This window comes from Aspergillus uvarum (genome assembly GCF_003184745.1).
Source record: "Aspergillus uvarum CBS 121591 unplaced genomic scaffold BO82scaffold_37, whole genome shotgun sequence".
In the NCBI taxonomy this organism is placed as follows: Eukaryota; Fungi; Ascomycota; class Eurotiomycetes; order Eurotiales; family Aspergillaceae; genus Aspergillus; species Aspergillus uvarum.
The window spans coordinates 1-26,532 of record NW_020291334.1 but is presented as its reverse complement, the minus strand read 5'-3'; the positions used below and the strand labels follow the sequence as shown (position 1 = coordinate 26,532).

Here is a 26,532-nt window from a genome sequence, read left to right as displayed (position 1 = left end):
CCCCCCAAAAAAGCAGAAGCAAAAGAGCAAGGTCACGAGAAACAAAAGCAGAGAAAGACCAGAATGAAGTTGAGGAAAGTAGGTCATGCCCGGGATCGAACCGGGATTACGGGAATCAAAATCCCGGGTGCTAACCATTACACTACATAACCGAGGGTGATGTCATCGCCGCGGGTATTTGACACTGTCAAAACCGAACCGAAGATGAGGCGCAGCAACCACAGGGGGTGAACCACTACTTGATAGACATCTGGACGCTTGAAGGATACGCTGGATTTGCCGCTCATAGGGGAGGATAGACTGGTTCATACTGGGAGACTGCGGGAGTAGCCAACCCGAAGCAGGCTACATTCCGGAAAAGCAGACGTGGAACTTCGAGGCTAATCTCATTCGTTGGAATTGATGCTTAATCTTTGTGTGTTTATGCAGTTGTGACTACATCCGGAACACCCCAAACCGCGTCCGCACATCGGCATCGACCTTACCCCCGATGGCGGCCGCCAGCCCCAACCCCAGGAACTGGCGGGTCTGCGCGGGCGGGATCACCCCGTCGTCCCAGAGGCGCGCCGACGAGAAGACCGCCTCGGACTCGCGGTCGATGCGCGTCTTCAGGTCCGGGTCGGCGGAGCGGCCCACGGCCTCCATCACCGCGGATAGTTGCTCGGAGCCCATGACGCCGATCTTGGCGTTAGGCCACATGAACAGGAACCTTGGGGAGTAGGCGCGGCCGCTGTGTTTCAGTTAGTCTTCGTTTCATACCGGGAAGAAAGGGGGGGATACTCACCACATGCCATAGTTCCCCGCTCCGGCACTGGAGCCAAATACCACGGTAAACTTGGGCACGTCGGCGCACGCGACGGCCGTCACCAGCTTGGCGCCGTTCTTCGCGATCCCGCCCTTCTCGGCATCGGCGCCGACCATGAAGCCCGAGATGTTCTGCAGGAAGACCAGGGGGATGCCGCGCTGGGCACACAGCTCGATGAAGTGCGCCCCCTTGAGGGAGGACTCGGAGAAGAGGATGCCGTTGTTGGCGACGATGCCCACCTGGTGGCCGTAGATGCGCGCGAAGCCCGTCACCAGCGTCGTGCCGTAGTCACGCTTGAACTCGGCGAACTCGCTGCCGTCGACGATCCGGGCGATGACCTCGTGAGCGGGGATCTGGCGGCGGAGGTTGGTGCCCACGATGCCGTTGAGCTCGCTGGGGTCGTAGAGGGGTTCTTTGATGGTTGTTGCTGTCGGTGCTGCTGCGGCGTTGGATAGACTGCCCGGGGTGGACGGCAGATGGGTTTGCGGATAGTTCAGGTTGGAGATGGATCGTCGCGCTAGGACGATGGCGTGGGCGTCGTCGACGGCGAGGTAGTCCGTCACCCCTGAGATCGTGCTGTGGAGGTGCCCGCCGCCCAGGTCCTCGGCGGAGACGACCTCGCCCGTGGCGGCCTTGACCAGCGGCGGGCCGGCCAGGAAGATGGTGCCCTGGTTCTCGACGATGATCGTCTCGTCGCTCATGGCGGGCACGTAGGCGCCGCCGGCCGTGCAGGGGCCCATGACCACGGCGATCTGCGGGATCCCCAGCGAGCTCATCCGGGCCTGGTTGAAGAAGATGCGGCCGAAGTGGTCGCGGTCCGGGAAGACGTCCGCCTGGTGCGGCAGGTTAGCACCGCCCGAGTCGACCAGGTAGATGCACGGCAATTTGTTCTCCTGCGCGATGGCCTGCGCCCGGAGATGCTTCTTCACCGTGATCGGGTAGTAGGTGCCGCCCTTGACCGTGCTGTCGTTGGCGACAATCATGCAGTTCACGCCTTCCACGGTGCCGATGCCCGTGATGATTCCCCCGGCGGGCACATCCTCTCCGTAGACCTCGTGGCCGGCGAGCGGCGAGAGCTCGAGGAAGGATGTGCCTGGGTCGATGAGGGCGCTGACTCGATCCCGAGGAAGCATCTTGCCCCTGGCTAGGTGTTTGTCCTTGGCCTTTTGAGGCCCGCCTTGCGAGATCGTGCCGTGGAGACTGGCCATTCGATCAAGGAGTTCTTGCATCTGTTGGGCGTTTTCTTGGAAATCGGACGATGTGGTGTCGACCGCGGTGGGTAGGACGGATATAGCAGATGCATGATGGGGGTGTGTATAGTTGGCAATTGATCTTGAGAGTAGTCGAGGGGAGGTTATGGTTGTGGATGGACGCAGTGGTAGTCTTCGATATGGCAGGGCGACAGTGTTGGGTCTCAGGCTCCGCAGAAGCGGAGACGGAGCGCGCATTGCGGGGATGGAGTGGGCAAAAGCTGGGGAAGACGAAGGTGCGGATACCGGGGATCAAGGAACGCCAACTGGTAGACGATTACAAGACCATACTATTGCATACTGCTCGGCAAGGACCAAATGGTGAACGGCAGATACTGTACGCTCTTTATCTCAGTGGAATGGCGAAGCTTGAAGAGGGAAAGAAGGAGAAAAGAGGAGTCGGCGAAAGGGACAAGGGAGGGGAGCAGGTGACATGCGGAGAAGCCCAGCGCGGTTTGCCGTGTTTAGCCGCCGTGACATCGACAGCGTTTACCCTGTTGTTGCATTCACCGCGGCTCTCCCCTCTCTCGATTCTCCCTTCGGTTATAAATCAGCAGGCTCGGTACTTCTTCACGAGGACCTATTCCAGACAGATACACAGAGAGACAATTGATCTTCACCATGGCTGCCCTTCCCCGATTCCCCAGTCTTCTCCGGACTTCCTCCCGGACTCTGCCCAGACGAGTCCATCCCCTCATTCAGCCCCCCGCACTACGCACCCTAGCAACCAAGCATTCGAAAGACTTCGTTCCTCCCACGGAAGACGATTTACTCGAGCTACGAGAGCGAGTCCAGGAGTTCACCCGTAAGTTGGCCTCGTGCAATCGCTGGGGGACAAGGTGAACTGTGCTGACCACCAACCGCGGAATCAAGGGCGCGAAATTCCCGAGGAGCTGGCCGCGCGGACCGACGCCCAGAATGAGTTCCCGGCGGAGATGTGGAAGAAGTTTGGCGATGCTGGGTATGGCCGCTCGCAACCTTTGCTGTACGGCGCGAATACTTACCAGCTCCATCTATGAACCAGATTCTTGGGCATCACGGCGAATGAAGAGTATGGCGGTCTCGGGATGGGCTACCAGGCTCACTGCATAGTCATGGAGGAGATCAGTCGTGCATCTGGTATGTATAACTGCCTTTGTCCCTCTCTCCGTCTGGCTGGAAACATTGTGATTCTCACTGATGGGCTCGCGGATAGGAAGCATCGCTCTCTCATACGCCGCCCATTCCCAACTCTGCGTCAACCAACTTTCCTTGAACGGGAACGCCGATCAGAAAGAACGATTCCTCCCCGGGTTGCTCTCGGGAGACAAAGTCGGCGCGCTAGCCATGTCGGAGCACTCGGCCGGGTCCGATGTCGTGAGTATGAAGACAACGGCCAAGGCCGTGGACGGGGGGTGGGTGTTGAACGGAACGAAGATGTGGATCACGAACGTGAGAACTCACGCCCAACTGGGTTGCCGCCGCAGGGACATGCTGACCGACCGCAGGGCCCAGATGCAGACTACGTGGTGGTCTATGCCAAAACGGAGCCGGAGAAGGGGTCCAAAGGGATCACCGCGTTTGTGGTCGAGAAGGATTTCAAGGGGTTCTCCTGCGCCCGGAAGCTTGACAAGCTGGGCATGCGGGGCTCAAACACTGGAGAGCTTGTTTTTGAGGATGTCTTCGTCCCGAAGGAGAATGTTCTCGGCGAGGTGAATCGTGGCGTGAAGGTGTTGATGGAGGGGTTGGATCTGGAGCGCCTGGTGCTCAGTGCGGGGCCTCTGGGGTAAGTCTTCTGTCTGGCATGGACTTTACTGTGAGAGTATGCCCCAGCGCTAACGACTATACAGAATCATGCAGGCTGCGCTGGATCTCGTGTTGCCCTACACGCACGTCCGCAAACAGTTTGGGATGCCGATCGCTCACAATCAGCTGATCCAAGGCAAGCTCGCCGACATGCATACCAAGCTTGCGGCATCGCGGGCCTACACCTACGCGACTGCCCGGCAGATCGATAACTCGGCTGGTTCTCCGTCTGGAGCCGTCATCCGCACCCAGGACTGCGCCGGGGCGATCCTCTATGCTGCGGAACGAGCGACAGAATGCGCGCTCGATGCCATTCAACTCATGGGAGGCAACGGATACATCAACGAGATTCCGGCGGGGCGGTTGCTACGAGACGCGAAGTTGTACGAGATCGGAGCGGGAACGAGTGAGATTCGGCGGATGGTGATAGGACGGGCATTCAACAAGGAGTACGCATAGAACCAGAGATTGATTAGTATGTCGGGTTCAACAAATCTGTATAAACTGCACAAATATCAAGAAAGTCATAACCTCATAACGCTCATTCGGGATGGATTGCGTTCCGTTATTTGTTCCTCGCCGATCTGCGCACAGGGGCCGACGGTGCAGCGGCGGCGGCGGCGGCAGCAGCAGCAGCAGGGACGGGAACATCTTTACTGCTGTTGGCCTTTCCGGCTTTCGTGGAGGATGCGACCCTCTTGGCTCGGGTCTTTGCTGCAGTTTCCGGGATGTCGTCGACCACATCATCGGCCTTGCGCTTCCTGGATCGGGGCGCTGGCGGTTTCTCAACCGACTCATCGAGCGAGGACCCATGTGCCGTCTCCCCATTCACCGCCAACCCGTTGGTAGCAGCGACAGGATCAGCATCAGTCTCACCACCTCCTTCAAAAGAACCCCCATTCTCAACCTCACCTCCATCAATCACTAACCCCGCCGCCGCAACAAAGCCCTCGGCATTGACCACACCTTTCCCAGTAGCATTCCCAACCTCCTCCACCGTAGAATCAACAACAACATCCACTCCCCTCCCCTCCGCATTACCCCTCTCCTCCACCCCGGCACTACTCCCCCCCAAACACAGCCCTTGTTGCTGCTGCTGCTGCTCCGGCGGCGGCGGTGGCGGCGACGAAAGCGGCGCAGCCTTCCTTCCACTCCCCGCCACAACACCAACGGCAGCCGTCATCCTCGGATTCGCACTGCGAAACACCTCGCGCCAATTCTTCAGCAGCGCGACCTTCTCCCCCTCGCCAGGCTCATGCAACGCGACCACGGATTGTTGTTCCTTCTCCTGGTGGGGAGATTTCCAGACGACGGCCTGAAACGCTGCGAGATCGAAGACCGGGGTTCGTTTCGTGGTCGGTTTGAGTTTACGCTGGTGTTGGTGTTTGGCAGCAGCATGGTGGTGATGGTGGCCGTGCTGGCTGTGCGGCTGGTCATGAGGGCCGCGGCCGCCGTCGCCGGGAGGTAGCAGGCCCAAGGCGCGCGCGCGCCGCACGGCGGTCGGATCCTCGTCGTAGTAGTCGTCCGACAGGTCGTCCCAGTCGGAGAAGTAGTCTTCGACTTCGAGGGCGGGGTGGTCGTAGAAGATGGCGTCGTTGGTGGAGGTTGCGGCTAGGTCGTCCTTTTTGAGGGTAAATGTCAGTGAGGGGAGGGGAATTGGTTAAGGTTGGAGGGCGAATTGGGAGGGTAAAGTTGCGATGGGGGAGATGGCTGCGTCAATGTCCTAGGTGGTTTCACATACAGCAATGGTGGGATCGGGTTCCTCAACCCAGAAGATATCCTCGTCGTATTCGTCGTAATAGTCTTCGTCGTCGGACATTGTGTCAAACCCCTTTTGTTCTGGGTATGTGTTATAAATGCCAGATGTAGGTTGAAGTGAGGGATAATGTTGTGTAATCGGAGGTTTTTTTTTTTTTTGCTTCGGCCGCAAAGTTGTCGGTGGTGGTGGATTGAGATGGGAGGATGACAGAAGGAAAAGTTGCACGTCAGATTTTCCGTGGTTGGTGTTGATTTCGTTTCCGGTGCTGAGTATATACCGATCAGGAAAGACAGATTTAAGAAAAAATGAATGAGATAAACAAAGATATGAACCAAAGTGAGAGAGAGGGCGCGTGTAGAGACAACAAAGGAGGCTAGCGACCGAGTAAGTGTCGATCGCGAATGGAGACTCGAGAGAGAGGGAGAGGACAGGCAGACAGACGCTGACGACTGACTCTGATGCAATGCAATGGCCGCTGACCCGGTTTCGTTTCTTTCAGTCTCAGTTCGAAAAAAACCCGGCCGGTGGAGTCCTCGGTCACGTGCAGCGGGCTTCCCCGCAGCCCGTCGCTTTGCGTCGGCCCAAGGGGGGTTGCATCTACAAGAACCGGGGGTGCTGCTCGCGGGTTGCTAACCTACACATGTGATCGACTTCAGATTTGAGATCTTGGGTTTACAGCAAGAATATGCGACTAGCGACGAACACCCTGGAGCTTTGTTGATTGTCATCCTGCGAACCTCTATTCTGGTCCTTCGTGATGACCCTCTCGGCGCTTCTCCGCACTACATCCCGCCTAGGGCCGACGGCGGTGCGCAGAGCCAGAAGAGCAGCATCCACCCTGCCCGCGGAAGCTTCGACGACTCAGAAGTCCTTGGATTCGATTCTGATCGCGAATCGAGGAGAGATTGCACTGTGTGCCTTTTCCGTTCTTGATCTATGCTTTCGCTGTGAACTGACCTGATCCCCCACGCAGACGAGTCGGACGCACGGCCGCTCAGCATGGTATCCGGGTGACGACGCTCTACACAGATCCGGACAGCAAAGCTCAACATGCCTTGAGCTCGCCGTTCGCCTATAACCTCGGGTCTGTTTCGGCTTACTTGGACGGGGACCGGATCATCGAGATCGCGAAGAGGGAGGGCTGTCAAGGGATACACCCGGGATATGGTTTTGTGAGTGCCTACTTGGTACTGGGATATGGGCACCTGAAAACTCATAGCATCTAGTTGAGCGAGAACTCAGCCTTTGCGAGGAAATGCACAGAAGCGGGGCTGGTCTTCATTGGCCCGCCATGGAAAGCGATCGAGGATATGGGGGACAAGAGGTAGGCTGGCTCCTGCACCTCCCCCCAGACTACCAACTGACTCCAAACAGTCAGTCTAAAAATATCATGACTGCTGCGGGTGTACCGTGTGTGCCCGGTTACCATGGCGAAAACCAAGACGCCGATTTCCTGGAGGCCGAAGCCGACAGAATCAAGTACCCCGTTCTGATCAAAGCAGTCAAAGGCGGAGGCGGCAAGGGCATGCGCATCGCACACGCCAAAGCCGACTTTCAGGCCCAGCTCCAGTCCGCCAAGTCGGAGGCCATGAGCTCCTTCGGGGATGATCACGTTCTCGTGGAGAAGTATATCACCACGCCTCGTCACATCGAAGTCCAGGTCTTCGCCGATAAGCATGGGAACTGCGTGGCCCTGGGGGAACGCGACTGCAGCATCCAGCGACGACACCAGAAGATCCTGGAAGAGTCCCCTGCTCCCCATCTCCCGGATGCGACCAGGAAAGACATCTGGGCGAAAGCGAGATCGGCCGCACTGGCGGTGGGCTACGAGGGCGCGGGCACGGTCGAGTTCATCTTTGACAACGACAGCGGCGAGTTCTTCTTCATGGAGATGAACACCAGACTGCAGGTCGAACACCCTGTCACGGAGATGGTGACCGGCCAGGACCTGGTGCATTGGCAGATCAAGGTCGCCGAAGGCGCTCCATTGCCATTGACCCAGGACGAGGTGGAGGCTTACATGGCTACCAGTGGACACGCGATCGAGGCTCGCATCTACGCCGAGAACCCGGACCAGGGCTTCATTCCCGACTCCGGCACCTTGCTGCACGTCCGCACTCCCGCCGCGACCGAGGACGTCCGCATTGACGCAGGCTTTGTCGCAGGCGACGAAGTATCCGCCCACTACGACCCGATGATCGCCAAGCTCATCGTGCGAGGTGCCACGCGAGAGGAAGCCATCCGCAAACTCGCCGCCGCGCTCGAAGAGTACGAGATCGCGGGGCCGATCACCAACATCGAGTTCTTGAAGACCATCTGCCGCAGCTCTGATTTCATCTCCGGGGACGTGGAAACTGGATACATCGATAAGCACCGCGCGGAATTGTTTCCGGCGAAGACCATTGATGCCGAGGTGCTGGCCCAGGTGGCGCTGGCCTGCCTGCAACGGGATGCCAGCCTTGCGTCTCGCGTGCAGGCTGGCTTCGAGGGCTCGGGCATTGGATTCGGCCCCGGCTACCAGGTGCATCAGATATCCTTTGCAGATCTGACACCCGGCGCCAAGAATGACTCGCGACACGAGGTCCGCATCCAGCAAACCGGCGACCGCACATACAACGTCACCGTCCAAGGCGTGGTGTTCGAACAGGTCGTCAGCCACGACAACTCGAATGCCAACATCGTCACCTCCTTCTTCCCCCACACCCGCCTCGATACCACGGTCATCCGCGACGGCGACACCATCATCGCCTTCCAGAAGGGCACGCAATACCGCCTGACCATCCCACCAGCCAAATGGATGGAGAAAGCATTGGGCATGAAGGACATCAAGAACAGCGTTCTCGCACCGATGCCATGCAAAGTGCTGCGCGTGGAGGTGGCCGCCGGCGACACGGTCGAAAAGGATCAGCCGCTGGTGGTGATCGAGAGCATGAAGATGGAGACGGTCATCCGCAGCCCACATAAGGGTGTCATTGCCAAAGTGGTCCATCAGAAAGGAGTAAGTCAGAGCTCTGCTATCTATATCCCTCCCCGGTCATTGTTTCGCATTGCCATCTCGCCTGATCTGGGCTTTCGCACGGAATGAGAACATCAAACCTTCCCGGCGGATTGTTCTAGATCTACCAGACTGGAACTGGCCGGGGCTTGTTCTCATCCATTTCTCTACATTTGCGGGGCTGTGGTACAATTGTGTCGTGCTCTCCGGATGACTCTACCGCTGCCCGGGCTCTATCCCCTCCCCAACCCTTTTCGGTCCCCCGTTTCGTTTCGTTTCGTTTCGTTTCGCCTTGCCAGGGAAAGCAGCCGCAGTCAGAGGACTAACAGATATGTTGCAGGATCAATGTAAAAGCGGGACACCGCTGGTCGAGTTCGCCGAGGAGAGCGGCGGTGAGTGAAGCAGAGAAGTATGGATTTCGAGCGATATTTACGCTTCGGAAATGTAGACATGGCCCAGGTCAACCGGTGAGATTTACGAAAAGGTGACATTGAGCGGTCTCGCGGGCAGTTTCTGGTTTGTGATCGGGTAGCTGATTTTCGAGGCGTGCAACGTATATCTACAAATGCAAATCTCTTGTTCTTGGTTCGAAGGATGCATCTGCCATACACTTACCTCGAAATGTAGATGAATCATGCGTAGAGGGAGGACGAATGACAGATCATCTGGTGCCCATGCTCACCGTTTCGTTGCTTCTCCTCACTCACAATCCATATATGCGCGAAAGCCATACGCGCGGAGACGCCGCCCGTCGAACCATCGCCGCCGCTGCGAAGGTCCTGCACGGAGCATTGAGTTACAACACGCGTCCCGCAGCAGAGCTCATGCATCCATCCGGATTCGCCTTGGAGCAGGCGACAGGAGCAGTACTGCGTTCGTGGCTGTCATACTGACAAAAAGGGAGGAAAGCGTTGGATACGTGATAGTGAGACATTGGAGATCACCGTCCAAGCTGTTTTGAACGGAATATGGATGCATCCCGATGGGGCTCGTGGCTTGTGTGGCGCCCGGCCGACCGACCGACCGACCCCATTCCGATCCCCACTTCTCACACCCTCCTCGACCCCGGGGTTAACGCGGTGCCCGCTGCTTACTGTTTGAAACCATGTCTGTCCAAGCTCAGTTCTACCCGATGCAAAGGGGGGAGAGTGTTTGATAAAAGTACGACACTCGTTGACAGGTTGTCACCGATGATCGATCGATTGATCGATATTTTCTTCTTCATGATCGAACGGGGTGATCGAGCCAGTGGCGAAAGTGTAAGGGTACCAGTCTGGTGTTTATGTTTTGGCCAGGGCGGTTTCGGCTGTCGGTCATCTGGTGCGCTGCAGGGTGGCTACTTGAGTTGGCAGGATGGGTGGATGGACATGCAGCTTGCAGCTTGCCGCAGACAATGAATGACAGTATCTGTACGTGCGGGTGGCGACGACAGCTGCTGCGGTGGTACATGCAATATACATTCATTCATAAGTCGTTGGGGGTAGCTCGGTGGCGCTCCGCTGGTTTCCGCAGTAAAATTATTATGGCACCTCCGGGCTCTACTCGACGTTTCGCGATCCGGGGTAAAACATGAGATGACGGTTGAAGATCGTACCTAATTATCGACCGGGTCCATTGGGTCGAGACTAGGTTGGCAAGGGCCGAGAAGGGGCTGGGGGGTGGCTGGAAGGAGTTGTGGAGCGGATATGTACAGACAGGATATAGATCGCCCGGTCTGTGAGACCCTGCGCTGGGTCATGTGGCCTGGTGAATGAAGAATGAAACCAGGAGCCAAGGAACCGAACTCGGTCTGCATTTCTGAGCAGTCGTCGCTTGGCGCGTTTTAGTTTTCGACTATGCTGGCGCAGGATAGACCGGAGACCTTGGCGATGATTGATGTCGATGCCAGATAGAGTACCCCAACTGTCTTCAAGCTGTCTGTCACCGCTCCGACAACAGCTATCAGTTGCTCTGTCACCAGTCGGACACGAAGGACGACCGTAGGTTTAGTCCGGAGGATGCCAAACTTCCGACTAGTTGAAGTCGACAGGGGATCGTCCTGAAGGCCGGTCTGAGGCCAACCTTAGGCCAAGTCACGCGGAGGCGAAGAGCACAATCCTGGTCCGATCGCTGCATGGCGGTTGAGGCCTGGCCCAGAGATGCCTCATCACCGCCTGACATCACCTGCGACTGAAAGTTGCGAGAAAAGAAATATTCCAGAAGAAAGGCAGGAAGGGGAGATGTGGAGGGAAAACCACCCATCCAGTCGGCTGGGCCACACCGCAACAACCGCAATAAACAACAACAACAACAACAAGAAGTATACGTACCCTCATTCCCCGGCTCCTTTATCTGCCTACTTACTCCCTTATCTTCTTTGGGGCAATGCCGGTTCCTTTTTGGCTCCCTGACTTTTTCTTTTGACTTGTTGAATTATTATTCGCTCTTGGTTTTGCCTTCGATGGAATCATTGCCCCAATGGTTGGTCTTTTGCCTTTCGGGCTCTGCATCTCCCCTCTAAGTCAAGGCGTGCGTATCAGCACCTCCTACTCGTAAGGCGTCCTATACTTATACTTGCCCATCCCCCAACAACCTGCACCACCCACCACGAACCGCATTGATACAGCCTCTATCCACTCCCCTCCTCCACCCTCCACAATGTTCAGACCCGCAGTCATACGACCAGCCACCAAGGCCCTCAGCCAATCCACGCGCCCCGCCCTAAACACCGCATTCCTCCGCCCCCTCTCCTCCACAGCTCCGCTCCGCAAGGACTCCCCCCACAGCAAGAAAGACCCCCTCCTGGCGGCAACCACCACGGCACCCGGGGGCGCGCTGGAGGCCGAAGGCCAGTACGCGCGGACGGACGAGAACGTCAAGATCGAGTACCCGGACGACGAACACATGCCGCGGTCGCCGGTGGTGCAGGGCCGCGGCGGGATGCACTTCAAGCGCACGCTGGCCAACTTCTCGCTGGAGAACAAGGTCACCCTGGTGACGGGGGGTGCGCGCGGGCTGGGGCTGGTCATGGCGCAGGCCATTGTCGCGTCGGGGTCGGATCTCGCCATCGTCGATCTGAACAGTACGTCTTCCCGCGGGATGTGCGGCGTTGATCCCCTTGGGATACTGACCGGGTGCGCAGAGCAGGAGGCCGAAGAACAGGCGAAGAAGCTGGTGGAGCAGTTCCAGAAAGAGAATCCGGGCTTGGAGGCGGACCAGTACGTGGACGGACTCCTTGTGTGCTTCCCACCTTGGACGCAGACTCACGCTGAGACATCTGTAGAATGCCCACCGTCACGGCGCACTACTCCGACGTCTCGGACCCGGAGTCCGTGAGCCGCGCCATCGCCGAGGTGATCGCGCAGCACGGCCAGATCGACCACCTGGTGACCTCGGCGGGGTTCACCGAGAACTTCGACGCGATCTCGTACCCGCACGACCGCATCCAGAAGCTGTGGGGCGTCAACGTCGACGGCACGTACCTGTTCGCGACGGGGGTCGCCAAGCACCTGATGGAGCGGAAGGTCCCCGGGAGCATGGTCATGATCGGCAGCATGTCCGGGGCCATCGTCAACGTGCCCCAGCCCCAGGCCCCCTACAACGCCGCCAAGGCCGCCGTCCGCCACCTCGCCGCCTCCCTCGCCGTCGAATGGGCCGGCCACGACATTCGCGTCAACTGCATCAGCCCCGGGTACATGCTGACGGCCCTGTAAGCCTACCCCGCCTCCTCCTGGAGCGCCAGATGCTAACAGTCCCCCCCCAACCAGCACGCGCAAGATCCTAGACGAGAACCCCGAGCTCCGCGATAAGTGGATCTCCCTGATCCCCGTGGGCAAGATGGGCACCCCCGAGGATCTGATGGGCGCCGTCACCTTCCTCCTCAGTGACGCTTCCCGGTACATCACCGGCGCCGATCTGCGGGTCGACGGCGGCTACACCTTGACCTGATCTTCCACCCTTCCAGTTCATGTTGATATGTACTGTCCCGGTCCAATACCATACTCACTAATAAGACACGATGTACATCCTGCGTCCTGCATAGGGTAGATCTAGCGGCGGGACTTTGTTGTTAGCGTATCTACCCGGACTCAATGATATGATTCTCAAGCCCTCGGTGGAATGTAGGCGTTGTGTGCTTTCTCTTCTTGATCAAGGAGTGGGGCGGGGCGGGGGTCAGTGCTACAGAACCCGGTTGAGCTAGCTGCATCATGACGACACTTTTTTCCTTGTGGTGTGCGAAGCTCTAAACAAAAGTTAACTGACTCATTGCTGTGATAAAACCCAGCATTCCCAAGATTGGGGGGCCCGGGGGGGGCCCGAAATTCCACCCCAAATAATATGATGTCATTTGCCATTCCGTCGGGGCCGCTGTATGTACATCCATATGTACTGTGTACAAACTCAATTTGCGATTGTACTTGCAAGGTCGATCCCCGGCAATTCGGATTCCAACGGAAGTACAGGGATGTATGTTCTACTCGACTTGTAGGAACGGGAGGGACGGAAGGGACGGGAGGATCAACAGTGGCGGCGGCGATATTGTGGGGTGAATTCGAGGATGGGGCGAGGGAGATGTCACTGTACTTCTGGTAATCTTCTGCGTTGCTTGACATGTTGATCGTCTCGTTACAATCTAGGCGGATGCCCAACGGATGGCTGTATTATGTCATTCGGAAGATTCCAGTTGCACGGCATAGCATACCTGGCAGGTAGAGGTATGATACGAATCCAAGCGATGGGAAGTCTAGATACCACTAAGAACGCAAGCGCGTAGAAATAGCACTTATCGCATCCACCCACACAAGGGAGGACGAGTATCGTACGCAAGAGCAAGCAACGAAATCCAGAAAAGCCATCTATGCATCGAGACCATACAGACATCCCATCATCACTGCACTCTATCTTTTATGCTCTAGCGGCAACGGCGACTATTCCACCTGCTCGACCGTAGCCTTCTCCATGAACTGCTCGACCACCCGATCGCCCACGGGCTTCCGCTTGGACATCGAGACGGCCTCGAAAATGGAGCGCGAGTCGCGGAAGATCTCGTCCACCTCCTCGAGCGACCGGTTCTTGGTCTCGGGGTAGAAGAAGTAGATGGCGGGCGGGATGATGCCCGCGATGACGGTGTAGACGATGTAGTACCGGTAGCCGATGTCGCTGACGGCGACGGGGGTGATCATCGCCACGACGAACATCCTACGCGGGGTTAGTTTTCCGGCATGACAGACTGGGCTGGGTAGAGAGAGGACCGGCACATACCATAACCACTGGTTGGCAATGGCAAACGACTGCATCGCCACGCGCAACCGCGCAGGGGCCACCTCGGCCGGGTAGAGGAAGTTGGCGCCCAGGAAGCCGACGGGCAGGAAGAAGTTGTACAAGAAGATGAAGAAGGCCGAGACGATGGAGGCGGTGTGGTTATTCTGGAAGGAGTTCGAGACGGCCAGAGCCAGCATGCACAGCGACATGCCGCCGCCGCTGACCATGAAGGCGGTGCGGCGGCCCATGCGGTCGATGATGGCGAACCCGACGAAGCAGCACAGAAACTTCCAGGTCAGGGCGCAGGCGGCGAGGATCTTGGACAGGCTGGAGCCCAGGCCGAGGTCGGTCTCGAAGATCGTCGGGATGTACACGGAGATGAGCGTGCCGCCGCTCATCTGCTGGAAGAACTGCAGGATGATGCACAGACAGAAGCGGTAGAAGAGCTTCTCCTCGCCCATGGTGAAGATGTCGCGCAGCCGCAGGTTGCCGTTGGAGGTCTCCTCGAGGGAGACTTCGAAGGCGCGCAGCTCGGCGACGACCTCGATGGATTCCAACTCCTGGCCGCGTAGGGCGGCGAGGGTGCGCTGCGCCAGGTCGGGCCGGTTCTTCATGACCAGCCAGCGGGGGGATTCCGGCAAAAAGAAGATGCTGCCCATGACAATGAAGGAGAAGATGGACGGGATGGCCAGCGAGACGCGCCAGGCCGCCGAGGACGCTTGCATGTGGTAGAAGCCGAAGTTGACCCACTGCGTCAGGGCGAACCCCAGGGCGATGAACATGCCCGTCAGCACCACGTTGCGTCCACGCTGCGCAGCAGGCGAGCATTCGGACTGCCAGACTGGCACGGTCGCGCTCAGCATGCCCACGCCCAGGCCGAGGATCACTCGGCCCACGACAAATTGCGACAGAGCAAACGCCGTGCACTCCAAGGCCTGCCCGATCAGGGCCACCAGCGCTCCCACGAAGATCGTACGCCGGCGGCCGAGGACGTCACCCACTGCAGTACAGGAAAGAGCTCCAATGAGAGCACCGATTGTGTAGCAGGCTACCACTGCACCTTGCACGGTGGCATTGTGATTTTTCTGGGTCCCGGTTGTGTTTACTGTGTCGATTTGGGGGAACTGTCGGATCCAGGAGGTGAAATCATCCAGACCACCTACGCCTGATTGATTGTATCCAAACAAAACGAAGGAAGGTAGCGATACCAAGAAAATCTGGGCATAGCGGAGGGCTGGTCCCTGCATTGTGACTCGGGTTGGCCCTGACCTCGGCTTTTCGGTGTTAAGAGCAAGGAAGGGGCTATGCAGTGGAAGAGACCTTGAGAAGAGGATGAAGCGGGGGATTTAAGTACGTGAAAAGAACGAAGCAAGGACTACCCCCTGAGGCAGCCTCCGGATACACGCAGCTGTCTGTTATCTTGCTTATGGGCTGATCCCCGCAAGCATCATCCCGCCCAGATTGAGACATTTCCAACCCCACGTCCTTCGGTACTTCGTCGGCTGACTTGGGTAGGAGTCATGGCTGACTGACTTCCTGCACCTCGGATTGGGTTTGCTGAAACGGCAACGCGGAACACAAGTGTCCGGACTTTTCTAAGCTGGGTCGTCATCTGGCCAGAGAGTGGGTTTGGTGGGATGGGGGGGAAGCAGAGTCAGGATGCGCTTCCCAACGAGCAATCGGCCAAGTGGCCAAACCGGCGAGACTCCGGTGAGCAGAGAGGTTGAAGCGTCGGCTTCCTTCTAGTCATTGCCAGGCTGATTCGACATCTCCAGTTGTTTGTTCTCCGCAAAGAATGCACCCCAGAGTGGGGGAAGACCCAGAATTTCTCCGATGGGGAGCGCGGAAGTTGACCGAAGCCAATATCCACTTTGCCATGGTCAGTCTTTGTCTGACTGTCTGACGGTGGGGGGAAGGGGGCCTGCGCAAATCGAAAAGTCTGCGACAACCTGCAATGATCATAGGACGGTTGCGGTGGCATCCACCTCATCCAAGGATCCTTCGTGGTCGTGGTCGACTCAAATTGTGCACCAGGATGAGTTCGGCCGACAATCTTCAATGCGACTCGGCCTTCCACACATAATCCGATGAGTTCTGGTCTCGAATCGGGCCAGGTCAGCTTGCAACTCGGGATCAGTCAAATGGGCAATACCCGGGCAGCTGCTTAGATCTCCTTGCATTGACCCGGTGGTGATTGGACTTCGGTGGCTCCGAGTCTAACCACAGGGAGAAGGATGGCCCGAAAGGGGACTTTTTGAAAGCTTGCCAGTTTGCCAAGAGTGCTTAGCCGGGTTATGTCATCCGAGGTGTAATCAAGTAAGTTACTGTATGTATTTGAACATCGTCGTCTACATTCTCGCTTAAGCAGAAGCCGTTGCTCAACTCACGGAAAAATCATACCATCGGTCAACTGTGGGTCACCTGGCCCCCCCCCAGATTGTTTTGAAACGGCTTCCCAGACCCCAACGACTCATCGACCTATTTAACATGCGTTGTTGTGCTGCCTGAACAGCCTTCGCGCGATGTATTCATCCTGTCATGACAGATGGGCCGAGTACAACCTCATGTGGAAATATCGAAGACCAGGGCTTTGGAACTGCGAGATAAAACAACTAAGATCAGGTAAGACTCAGCACGCCCTAATCGAAGTCAAGCCACTGACTGCTTAGTGCCTCGCTTTGTAGCAAGAGATTCGAGCCTTGAATTGTATATATGGTCCGATCCTGTGGTTTTCGTCACCCCACAAGCGCTGTAGTGAGGTATTAATGCCATTGCACCGGGGAAGCAATGGTCATTCATTCTTTGCCATGGTTTGGGCCAGTAGCTCAGGTCGCAGGGCCCATGCTCGTTGTCAGGTCTTGGCCTGGAGGGGGCGGGCAAAAGGTTCAGCCGGGATGGAGACAAGACCACACCATCTACCTCGGCTGCATAGCTGGGCTTTGCATTCATCCAGATCAACATATTTCCCCGGCTCCCCCGGATTACCCCACAGCTACCAGAATTCTTACCCCTCCCATGCACCCCGCGTTTTTGTTGTTGACCCCTGCCATTGTTCCTGGATCCTTGAAAGCAACCCTGGTTGTCTACTCGGGTCAACGAATTCGTCGATACCAATGAACGACGTATGGCTACTGCACGCCCGCCAAGCCAGGCACTGAACCTACATCAGCGGCCAGCAGAGTACCATTCGAAAGAATGCGGACAATGACATTGATTTCAGAGAATCGCAGTGAAATCCCACCAACTTGCCCTAGCTTCTTATAGCCGACCGACATTTCGAAAACTTAGACGGGAGAACCTTCACCCTGTGCCTCTTGCTGTTAAACAGACCGTTAACCCCAAGCGATGAGGGCCACGTTCAATCTCCCGGGTCCATGAGAGGGGTTGCGCGAGTCGAGACATAAAAGGCCGCTCCCCCCCTCGCTCAATCCGTGATACCTATCCATCGCCCATCATCATCATGTTCTCAAAGACCCTTCGAAGAGCTGCGGGGCTCATCGCCTTGCTGAACCTAGTCCCCGGATCATCTGCATCCCCCATCTCTCCAGGCTCAACCCTGGAAGAAGGACTTCTTGTCCAGACCTCCAGCGGTCCAGTTCAAGGCTTCGTCAATCTCACCACCCCAGATGTCCGTCAATTCCTGGGTGTTCCATTTGCAGAGCCTCCAGTAGGGGACCTTCGGTTCGCCAAACCCGTACCGAAGCAGCCTAATGGCACGGTCAATGCTTTTGCACTCCCCTCCTCCTGCATGCAACAGACTAGCAACAGCTCTACGATCTACACGGCGTATGAGACTGGGTTTCTGATCAGCGGAGGGGACTCGGAAGATTGCCTCTACCTCTCCATCTGGGCTCCGTCGGTGGAGAAGATCCGCGCTCAGCAGCGCCCGTTGCCGGTGCTGCTCTATGTCCCTGGAGGAGGGTTCACGAGTGGAGGGCAGGCTTCCCTATACAAGATCCCGGATAACTGGGTGCAACGGACCCAGGCACACATTGTGGTTATTATGAAGTATTTCTCCTTTTGTTTGGTGGTATGATGGAGGATGCGGCTAATCAATCAAAGCTATCGTGTCAATGTCTTTGGATTTCCGAATGCTGAGGGGCTGGAGAATCAAAATGCGGGGCTGCTCGATCAGCGATTGGCGTATGTCACTTACCCCTGCGATCATGATGGTCTGCGAGATAGCTGATATGATCTAGCGTGGAGTGGGTACACGACAACATCGCCAACTTTGGCGGAGACCCTGATCGAATCACGCTCTGGGGCCAGTCCGCCGGTGGAGGCAGTGTCTCGCTCTACACCTACTCCTACCCCGATGATCCCATAGTGGCCGCAATCTCTGCCGACTCTGGTGCTCCTGGCATCGTAGGTTTCTCGGATTATACCCACAGCAACTTTACGTTCTTGGCAGGTCTCGTCGGCTGCGGTGGACTGAACAGCTCTGCCGAGCTCAGCTGCGTACGTAAAGTGCCCGCACGAACTCTGGAGACCGCCCTGTCCACGTACTCCGGCACACCCTCCATCTCCTTCAAGCCCTCCGTCGACAACGTCACCGTCTTTGCAAATTGGACCCAACGGGCGCTCGAGGGCCAGGTGGCCAAGATCGTGAGTGCTGCAATGCCTCCTGTCCCTCCTCGCCGTTACCTCAAGCTAATCGCAGCAAATTCAGCCCATGATCATCGGCAGCAACACCAATGAAGGCGCCGGCTTCGTCTCGTTCACGCCCAACGGGCCCGGCGCCGCAACCCTCTTCAAACTCACCGAATCGATCATCGCCTGCTCCGTGGCCCAGGAGGTCAAGAACCGCAACTTGGCCAACCTCCCCACCTACCGCTACCAGTACGCCGGCAACTTCTCCAACATCTCGCCCCTTCCCTGGTTCGGCGCCTACCACAGCTCCGAGCTGCCGATCCTGTTTGGCACCCACTTTCAGTACGGGGGCCCCTCCACGCAGTTCGAGTGGGACGTCAGCTACGCGATGGAGGCGCTATGGCTGTCCTTTGCGGAGGATCCCGCCCGGGGTCCGGCCCGGCTGGCCATCGAGGGGGCGGCGCTGAACCCGAATAACCAAAGTTTATTCCACTGGCCCAAGTTTGAGCAGGGGTCGGACAATATGTTGTTGTTTGCGGAGGATGGAGTGCTGATGCAACTGGTTTCTTCGGAGCGGATTGATGGTAATTGTACGGGGTTGTGAATTTTCTGGTTGTGAATGTGAAAATGGGGATGCTGGAGCGATGAATTAAATCGGATGTCTTAATGAATCGATGACATGAGGTGAGAGTTTCTTTCCATTACACAATCCCAGCCAAGCCGCTCGTGCACCCTTGTTGAAGTCAATGGCTTTTAAAGTTTGTCGTCTCCGTTGGGGCTCCCACGAGATGATACACGCGTCCTGAAGTGAGTGGTCATGGTAGAATTCGCGTGGCACTGTGCTGCGTGCACAAGAGTATAGTACTCTCAGCCTTAAGATCCCAGCATGTACAGTGGCTACTAGATAGTTAAAGTGTCTGATACATGCGCAATGCTGATTCTGGGACCCCATCCCGAGTCCGATGCCGAACCCAGACGTAAGCAGTGGATCAGAAGCAGGGGCTCCATTGACGTAATCATTTCATAGAGTGCGATCGGCCACAAACACAGTCCACATACCCCGTATGTAGGAGTAAAGTAATTTCGAGAATGCCTTCATGTGCTGGGACACATGGGTAGGATTGCTGCGTAGTCAGAAGTTATGGTTATTTGTTGTCGTCCCTGTCCCTCGAGGAGTTGTCACGGTCATGCAGATCGATTGGGGGCTTGGCGGGAGTTCCCTGATTTTCCTTCCCTGAGGGGAAGAAGATCCGCTTCGTTCCGCAGTTGGTCCAGCCACTCGTTAGTTTCCAGGCATTCTAACCAGGGTCACCCAGGCTAAGCTAGGGTTCTGGGTCCCCCCTGTCCCTGATAGATTGGGGTCTCAACCATGGGAATCCCCAACTGATTTACTCGTCGTGGAAGTGGTGTCTTTGCCTTTATTTCCTGATTTCCTTGTGGGGTGATATTTTTTTCTTGTTTTCTCTGCCATTGACGCGCTTGTTCTTCCTCTTGTGTAGACTCAGCGCTGTTCGTGCCAGCCAGAATTGTAAGGTGCTGTAAACTAGCGGCTGCAGCTTGGCGATAGTTTGCGCTGATAGCACCGACAGCGAGCAGGAACGGACGGAGTCTAAAGTCCACCGGTTCCATTCCATCGCCGGGTTATCTTTCAGGCCCACCGCCAAGGCTGAGTGGAATCGGCGCTCTCGCATGCATTGGGTCCGTGGTCTTTTGAAATCGATTCGGGAGAAAGCTAGTCATGCTTGCTGGTCCTGATTTGGGATATCTTAGATGAATCGCCCCCGCGCGTTGATTGCCACTGCTACCCCCGCCTCTGAGTGATCAATTGAACGCGGGATTCGGAGGACATATAAGCTCTAGTGTGCTGCCTGTTGTCGCAGTCGGAGAAAGGATCGTACGATTTTGCTTTTTCCTGCTGAGGACCGCCAGGCATTGGAATTGGAATTGACACTCCCCTTCCACTTTCTCTCCTTCGCCATGCATTTCTGCCAGACCCTGGTCGCGGCCCTTTCGGTCTCGGCCGTTTCCACTGCAATTGTGTTTGAAGGGGCGCCAGATGTAAACAGCAGTGCGGTGCAGAAGCACCTTCAGGATCGGTCGGCATTGATCACGTTGGAGAAGCGACAGCGACAGGGTGCGTGAGCCAGATCGTTTGATGCTCCCTTGCCCCAGACTGACGCGGGCGCAGATCACGCCTTTCGGCAAAACCTCTCTACAGTCGCTCGACAGGCAGATGCAATTGTCGACGCGATCCGTCAGTATGAGATCGAGAGTTTCTGGAGGGTGCCAGGGACGGTAGAGGATGAAGACAAGGAAAGGTTTGCCGGCGAGATGTTTCCCAAGGCCAAGCCGCTCATCCCCGACACACAACTCTGGAAGATCGTGAAGCGGATGCCCAAGGGCGCTCTTCTGCATGCCCATCTGGCCTCGATGCTTCCGTATGAGATTCTACTCGATGCTGTCATGAAGACGGAGGGGATGGTCGTCACCGTGTCGCAGCCGGTCACGAATGAAATCGAGCAGAAGAACGCGACCCTCACCTTCGCCCACGTCAACCATACCATTGCCGCCTCAGGGCCGGCGATTGATTCCACGGATTACGTGCCCAACACTCAGCTTCCGGTTAAGTACGCCGCTCAGTCATTTACCGGGGGAAGCCAAGCTTTCGCCGACTTCGTCTTGTCTAAGCTCGAGCTCCAGCCTGAGGATTCCATTCGGCACGATCTTGGCGTCGACCAAATTTGGAGGATCTTCCAAGCTGCATTCACGCCGGCTGACAGTATGATGTCGTACGAGCCTATTTTACGGACATTCTACCAGCAGCTCTTTGCAGCTCTGATCGACGACGGCATCAACTGGGTCGAAATTCGTGCCAGCGCATCCTCGGGGATTCTGGTCCACCAAGGTGACGAGGATACCGACCCGAATCTCGATGTCTACTGGCAGGTCATGGTGGAGGAACTGTCGAAGTTCAAGCAGAGCGACAAAGGGAAGAAATTCTGGGGCGCCCGTGTGATCTGGTCGGACATCCGAAGCGAGGATCGTGCTTCGCTCACAAGCAGTAGGTTGGCCGGTCCCTTGTATCCGGGATGGTAGGCTGACGTCACTAGGCATGAAGGTTGCTCTCGGGAGAAAGGCCAAGTTCCCTGAGCTCATCAGCGGATATGACTTGGTGGGCCAGGAGGATCTTGGCCGTCCTTTGTCCGATGTGGCTCCGGAATTGGTCTGGTTTCGTGAACAGGCCGAACGATTGAACCTCACGATTCCTTTCTTCTTCCATGCTGGAGAGACCCTTGGAGATGGTAACTCAACCGACTACAACCTGGTTGATGCGATCTTGTTCAACACCCGACGGATCGGCCATGGGTTCAGTCTGTACAAGCATCCTCAACTTATCGACGAGGTGATCACCAACTCGATCATGGTCGAAGTTTGTCCTATCTCGAATGAGGTTCTCCGTCTTGCGACCGATGTTCTCCATCATCCGTTGCCTGCGATGATTGCCCATGGCATTGCTACTGCCATCAGCAACGACGACCCCGCAATGCTTGGCCAAGATGCGGCCGGGCTAAGCTATGACTTTTATCAAACCATACAAGGGTTCGACAACATCGGACTGGCTGGACTGGTGAGTATCAAATCCGGATACTCTTCTACTACTCCAATCTGACCAGCCACCGCGCAATTAGGGAGCCCTCGCTCAAAATAGTCTTCGATGGGCCAACTTCGAGGACCAGTCGGATGGCGACTGGGTCCGAGACATCGATCTCGGAGAACGTGGCACCGGCATCAAAGCGCAATATATGCAAGTGTGGAACCAACAATGGGAGGATTTCTGTCAATGGATTGTCGACGAGTATGGCAACGAGTGGCAGAACGCGACGATGGGAATGACTACCGCATGAGGAATTGATTAGCCACGGACGTATATATATATATGGACTGCGTGTCAGGTGGATGGAGTTTAAAATCCATGTTTACCTGTTGCAATGTTACAGAACCTCAGTTGTGACCAGTGCAGCCGATGTCTCAGCTTCTGCAATAGTGTATTACTCGAGATACATTGGGTTTGTGGTGGCTGGAAATAATTCCTTTGTATTGAGTTCCTATCACGAGTCCAGATTTTGACTCACTGCGAACACATCAAAAAGAAGAGAAGGCAGGAGGGTCCTGACATATGGGAGGTGTTCAGTCGGTGACACCACATTGCACAGCACGTGGGTAGTATGGCTGACAAGCTGAACCATTTTGGGGAAGTTATTTGCTGCTGCTGCTGCTTTGCGGGTAGTGGTTGATGCCCATAGGCTGGGCAATTGACAGGAGACCTCCGGATCCAACCTTGTAGCATTCCAACGTGGAAGCCTCTGGACCTCGGCTTTCAGCACATTGGTAGGTGAGATCCAAGCAATGAGGCTAGCGGTGAGACCTGGTGCATCGGAGGAGCGATGATCGCTTGCCCCAACTCGGCTGATATTGCCTATAGTTGGCGTGCCCCACAACAAGGTAAGAGCTTAGACGCACTGTGTAGCCTTTCCAACTTCAGAAGTTGCACTGTGTAATCGGGAGGCAAGGACATTGCTTTTGCTGCTACTTCTCCATAGGCATGAAAAGTGCCCGATCCGCCCCAACCCGGGGAAATGGAGCAGATGAATGCAGCACAGCCACCGGGGGAATCTGCAGTTCCTCGTCTCCCCAGAATGGAGTGAACAGCAGCACAGTGGTAGTGCGCGGGGAGGCGGTTTAGGAAAGAGTCTCGGGGTTTGTTTCACAGAGGATCTCGACATCTTAGTAAGACACAGTCAGTCACTAAGAAAAATGTCATGGTCACGGGGGAAGGAGAGTCAATTTGAGCCGAGCATATGACGAAGACAAAGATAAGTTAAGTTAATATCACTGATATCTGTCAGATTTGTTGGTTGTCGGCAAGCTCCGAGGGGAGCGGAAAAGGCAGCCAACCGGGCTGGAGGGGAAAGGAGGAAGAGGAAAAAGGCGAGTCTTGCCTTCGCTAAGCGCTTGGGGAGTGATTGAGTAAATGACAGGTCAATCCGAACTGTCCGCCTCTTTTCGTTCCGCTCTGATCCTTTCCCCCCAGTGCCCCCCGGTTTTCGAGTTTCTTGCAGATGTTCTGCACACAAAACTGGGTTGGAGTCAGCCTGCAGTGAATCAGTGCCTGCAGGGCGATTGGAATGAGCAGTGGTCAGCTGGACAGAGAGTAGAAGGGAGGAACAGAAGACACTGGAAAAGAAAAAGAGGGAAATGGAATAGGCGGCGGCGCCATCTGCGCCTGGTGATCCCCGCCCATTACTTACTGACTGCCACTACGGACGGAGTGGGTGTTGTGTTGACTTATCCTCAGTTAACTGACTACTTTAGTAGTAACGTACTGAGTCCGCCGTACTTGGATTAAGGCTGCAGGCTGAAGATCTCCGGGGTTTCGTATGGCTTGCCCTTGCAGCTGATCCATCCATCGGTCTGGCAAGTGTTCCGACCATCCATTGACGCCCCCAGACACAAACCCCTGCGTGAAGGAATGAAGTGATGAATTGATGGGCCTCCCCCGGATTCGACTCCCTTCCCTTCCCCATTTCACCGTCACCGCCACACGCAACACTGACAGCATCACCTGCTAACACTCGCGCACTTACCTCACTTACCTTCTCTCTCTTCTCCCGGGTCTGCTGTTCCTTCATACTATGTAGCCTGTCTGCTTCAATCCTCTTGTGGTTGTTAGATCCGTCTTTCGGCGGTTTCAGCGGACAGAAAGAAAACAATGGAGCGTCTTCCCAGAGGCTTGTTGTCAACAGCGACCAAAGAGGTTTCTGCAGACCTGACGGGGGCAGCTTCAGTGGACGTCGCAGATGTTGCCCGTTTGTGGAGAGGTGAGCGCCGCCGCACCTTCTCTCTCCTTTCATGAATTGGACTGTGCTGACTCTATTTGGCTGTGCTCTAGCCTACAGCGCCAACCCGTCAGTGCACAATGATGACAAAGGATACCGGCTTGAGAACTTCTTTTGGAGGATTTGGGGCAGCAAGCGCCTGCTGCAGTCTATGACTGGTTCCATGCTGGCCGACTTGTTCTCGAGGATCTCAGACCAGCGTTCGATTTCCTTATCTGAGCTGCACAAGGTATGGTTCTTGACACGGTCTGTACTCATGTTTCTCTGGTTCTAACTTTCCTCAGGCCCACAAGAGAGCAGTCCAGGCAGACAAGCCGCGCAAGCCTAGCAGTGGCAGCGGCAGGCCACTTCCACCCATTCTGAAGAAGCCGAGTAGCAGTCACTCCGCCCACGGAGAAACACACAAGACTACCCGTATCCTGCTCACTGGCCTGGATGGTCAGAGCACGACCCGCAAACCCTCTAACACACCCACACCCATTCCCCCCACTCCATTGATCGTACCAGAGCCTGCCACAAGAGCTCCGCCGAAGAAGGCTTTTGTCGTGGCTGCGAAAGCTAGAGGGGCCAGACGGCGACCAGTGATCATGCGTCGCAAGTCGTCGCAGCACTCCAACGGTACCACGGGCAGTTCTAATCAGGACCCTGCTCCACTGATGACGGACTACCCTGAGATTCGCCCAGTGCTGATGCGGCGCAAAGCTTCTCAGCAGTCGTCTGGCACCACCAGTAGCTCGGTTTCTGAGGTGACTCCGCCGGAATCTGGCCCACTGGATGCTGAAGGCCTTCGTGGATCTGTACTGAAGCCGCGCGGATCGCAACAGTCATCTGGTACTAGTGGTGATTCTACTTGCCTCTTGACTCCGCAAGACGACTTCATTCCTGAGAGTGTGAGACCTGTCGAATCTCAGAAGTCGATGCAGCGTGCTTCCTCTCAGCCGCTGTTGGAAACCACTGGTGTCTCTATCGTTCCCGAAATTGCCCCACTGACCGACTATTCTCAGATTCAACCCAAGCAGAATGAGATCAAGGTGTCCGAGACTGTGGAAGGTAGGCAGTAACTTGCTAGCATAGAGAATGCGTTCTGATTCTTTCTCAAGAGGTTGCTATATCCCCTAAGGATACAAACCAAGAGCTGTGTGAAAGCGTTAATACCCAGTCAAAGACACCTGATACAGCTGCCACTCACCAAGAAGAGCAATTCCAGCCGGGCAGTCTTCCGGCAGCATTCCTTGAGGACTTGAGGGAGCTGCTCAACCCAGACAACCCACCTAGAGTTTCTTCACCACCACCGCGAAAGCGTCCCTGGGGCGACTTTCTGGTCAAGCCACCCACACCCAAGCCGAACTTCTTCGTGCCAAGCGCTATTCGCCGCTATGACTACCGACACCTGGAAGCTGAGAACTACCAGCCATCCGCGGCCAAGTTAGTCGGCAAGAACTTTCGGCAGCGGTTCTCGGACAGTGTCCGCCAGGAGCACTTCCTTGCGGCGTCTGTGGGGGTTTCCGGCTTCGGGTCGCGGTCCGCGCCAGCACCTCCAGACCCGATGCAGACAGCATCTAGCGGGCTACTCACCAATACGAACCTGTCTCCTCGGTTTGAGAGCTCACCTAGCACTGCATCGACGGCCCCGACCTCTGGCGTGACACTGGAGACCATATCGGACGATGAGATCTCCGTGAACTCTGATGCCGAGGACGACAGCGCCGAGGAGGACGAGGGACCGGCTTTGCTGACTCCGTTCTCGTTGCCCCCCAGCCGCAGTGGGATTAGCATGATGCTGGAGCGGAGCCGAGGGGGTTGCGGGTTGCGTCGTCCTAAGGATAGCTAGACATGATTGCCTGGAGGTGTTGCAAGAGGATGTCCATATTACGAAGTCACGGCAGACGATCACGATGTATGCAGCGGCATTTCTCAACAGTAGATATGGCCTGCTTGTGCTGAAGAGATACAAGAATAAACTGATTGACAATCATAAACCATAGACACCGTAGACACCTTGGAGCCACCACATTAAGCCACCGATTTTCCAGCCCGACCCTTTCTTTCCTGAGTCCTTCCTTCCCTTGCCTCTGACCCCAACCTCTCCTCCTCCCCTCCGTCCCGCCCACCACCTCTCCCAATCCAACTCCGTAGCCACGCTACCCAGGCTACCCAGAAGCAAGAAGCAAATCAAACCATCCCCCCTTCAACCTCCACCCCCTTCTCCA

General features: G+C 56.3%; 11 protein-coding genes and 1 non-coding gene across 12 annotated transcripts; 8 read left to right on the top strand and 4 right to left on the bottom strand.

Annotated features, from left to right (window-relative positions):
* Positions 1 to 80: 80 nt before the first annotated feature.
* On the bottom strand, positions 81 to 152 carry BO82DRAFT_t205. Its single transcript has one exon. It is a non-coding gene; the product is annotated as a tRNA-Gln (tRNA).
* A 108-nt stretch (positions 153 to 260) lies between these two features.
* BO82DRAFT_433345 (putative 3-methylcrotonyl-CoA carboxylase, beta subunit (MccB)) lies at positions 261 to 2,412 on the bottom strand. Its single transcript, XM_025640864.1, has 2 exons — positions 785 to 2,412; positions 261 to 730 (listed from the first exon to the last, which is right to left on the bottom strand). The coding sequence occupies exons 1-2, from the start codon at positions 2,251 to 2,253 to the stop codon at positions 436 to 438; spliced, it is 1,764 nt and encodes a 587-aa protein (XP_025490546.1). The 5' UTR covers positions 2,254 to 2,412; the 3' UTR covers positions 261 to 435.
* Positions 2,413 to 2,613: 201 nt separating this feature from the next.
* BO82DRAFT_355510 (isovaleryl-CoA dehydrogenase) lies at positions 2,614 to 4,518 on the top strand. Its single transcript, XM_025635473.1, has 6 exons — positions 2,614 to 2,860; positions 2,929 to 3,016; positions 3,080 to 3,174; positions 3,251 to 3,486; positions 3,543 to 3,820; positions 3,885 to 4,518. Exons 1-6 carry the CDS (start codon positions 2,677 to 2,679, stop codon positions 4,297 to 4,299), a joined length of 1,296 nt encoding a protein of 431 aa, XP_025490545.1. The 5' UTR covers positions 2,614 to 2,676; the 3' UTR covers positions 4,300 to 4,518.
* BO82DRAFT_393096 (uncharacterized protein) lies at positions 4,406 to 5,704 on the bottom strand (the record flags this gene model as incomplete). Its single annotated transcript, XM_025638652.1, has 2 exons — positions 5,582 to 5,704; positions 4,406 to 5,461 (listed from the first exon to the last, which is right to left on the bottom strand). Exons 1-2 carry the CDS (start codon positions 5,657 to 5,659, stop codon positions 4,406 to 4,408), a joined length of 1,134 nt encoding a protein of 377 aa, XP_025490544.1. The 5' UTR covers positions 5,660 to 5,704.
* A 1,132-nt stretch (positions 5,705 to 6,836) lies between these two features.
* On the top strand, positions 6,837 to 9,065 carry BO82DRAFT_355507 (uncharacterized protein). Its single transcript, XM_025635472.1, has one exon. The coding sequence runs from the start codon at positions 6,891 to 6,893 to the stop codon at positions 8,682 to 8,684; it is 1,794 nt and encodes a 597-aa protein (XP_025490543.1). The 5' UTR covers positions 6,837 to 6,890; the 3' UTR covers positions 8,685 to 9,065.
* Positions 9,066 to 11,108: 2,043 nt separating this feature from the next.
* BO82DRAFT_108724 (putative D-arabinitol dehydrogenase ArbD) lies at positions 11,109 to 12,599 on the top strand. Its single transcript, XM_025629791.1, has 3 exons — positions 11,109 to 11,791; positions 11,857 to 12,282; positions 12,341 to 12,599. Exons 1-3 carry the CDS (start codon positions 11,232 to 11,234, stop codon positions 12,519 to 12,521), a joined length of 1,167 nt encoding a protein of 388 aa, XP_025490542.1. The 5' UTR covers positions 11,109 to 11,231; the 3' UTR covers positions 12,522 to 12,599.
* Positions 12,600 to 13,343: 744 nt separating this feature from the next.
* Positions 13,344 to 15,219, bottom strand: BO82DRAFT_108753 (sugar transporter). The gene is made up of 2 exons (XM_025629792.1): positions 13,836 to 15,219; positions 13,344 to 13,772 (listed from the first exon to the last, which is right to left on the bottom strand). Exons 1-2 carry the CDS (start codon positions 15,080 to 15,082, stop codon positions 13,502 to 13,504), a joined length of 1,518 nt encoding a protein of 505 aa, XP_025490541.1. The 5' UTR covers positions 15,083 to 15,219; the 3' UTR covers positions 13,344 to 13,501.
* A 1,252-nt stretch (positions 15,220 to 16,471) lies between these two features.
* BO82DRAFT_108709 (uncharacterized protein) lies at positions 16,472 to 17,144 on the top strand. The gene has a single exon (XM_025629790.1). It carries the CDS (start codon positions 16,601 to 16,603, stop codon positions 16,991 to 16,993), a length of 393 nt encoding a protein of 130 aa, XP_025490540.1. The 5' UTR covers positions 16,472 to 16,600; the 3' UTR covers positions 16,994 to 17,144.
* BO82DRAFT_108689 (carboxylesterase) lies at positions 17,145 to 19,052 on the top strand. Its single transcript, XM_025629789.1, has 4 exons — positions 17,145 to 17,843; positions 17,898 to 17,978; positions 18,035 to 18,440; positions 18,505 to 19,052. The coding sequence occupies exons 1-4, from the start codon at positions 17,296 to 17,298 to the stop codon at positions 19,027 to 19,029; spliced, it is 1,560 nt and encodes a 519-aa protein (XP_025490539.1). The 5' UTR covers positions 17,145 to 17,295; the 3' UTR covers positions 19,030 to 19,052.
* Positions 19,053 to 20,320: 1,268 nt separating this feature from the next.
* BO82DRAFT_355505 (adenosine deaminase family protein) lies at positions 20,321 to 22,529 on the top strand. Its single transcript, XM_025635471.1, has 4 exons — positions 20,321 to 20,559; positions 20,614 to 21,486; positions 21,536 to 22,053; positions 22,115 to 22,529. Exons 1-4 carry the CDS (start codon positions 20,403 to 20,405, stop codon positions 22,328 to 22,330), a joined length of 1,764 nt encoding a protein of 587 aa, XP_025490538.1. The 5' UTR covers positions 20,321 to 20,402; the 3' UTR covers positions 22,331 to 22,529.
* Positions 22,530 to 23,425: 896 nt separating this feature from the next.
* On the top strand, positions 23,426 to 24,014 carry BO82DRAFT_108637 (uncharacterized protein). Its single transcript, XM_025629787.1, has one exon. The coding sequence runs from the start codon at positions 23,458 to 23,460 to the stop codon at positions 23,830 to 23,832; it is 375 nt and encodes a 124-aa protein (XP_025490537.1). The 5' UTR covers positions 23,426 to 23,457; the 3' UTR covers positions 23,833 to 24,014.
* BO82DRAFT_108638 (GATA-like domain-containing protein) lies at positions 24,015 to 26,520 on the top strand. Its single transcript, XM_025629788.1, has 4 exons — positions 24,015 to 24,304; positions 24,376 to 24,551; positions 24,607 to 25,372; positions 25,423 to 26,520. The coding sequence occupies exons 1-4, from the start codon at positions 24,196 to 24,198 to the stop codon at positions 26,151 to 26,153; spliced, it is 1,782 nt and encodes a 593-aa protein (XP_025490536.1). The 5' UTR covers positions 24,015 to 24,195; the 3' UTR covers positions 26,154 to 26,520.
* The last annotated feature ends 12 nt before the right edge of the window (positions 26,521 to 26,532 follow it).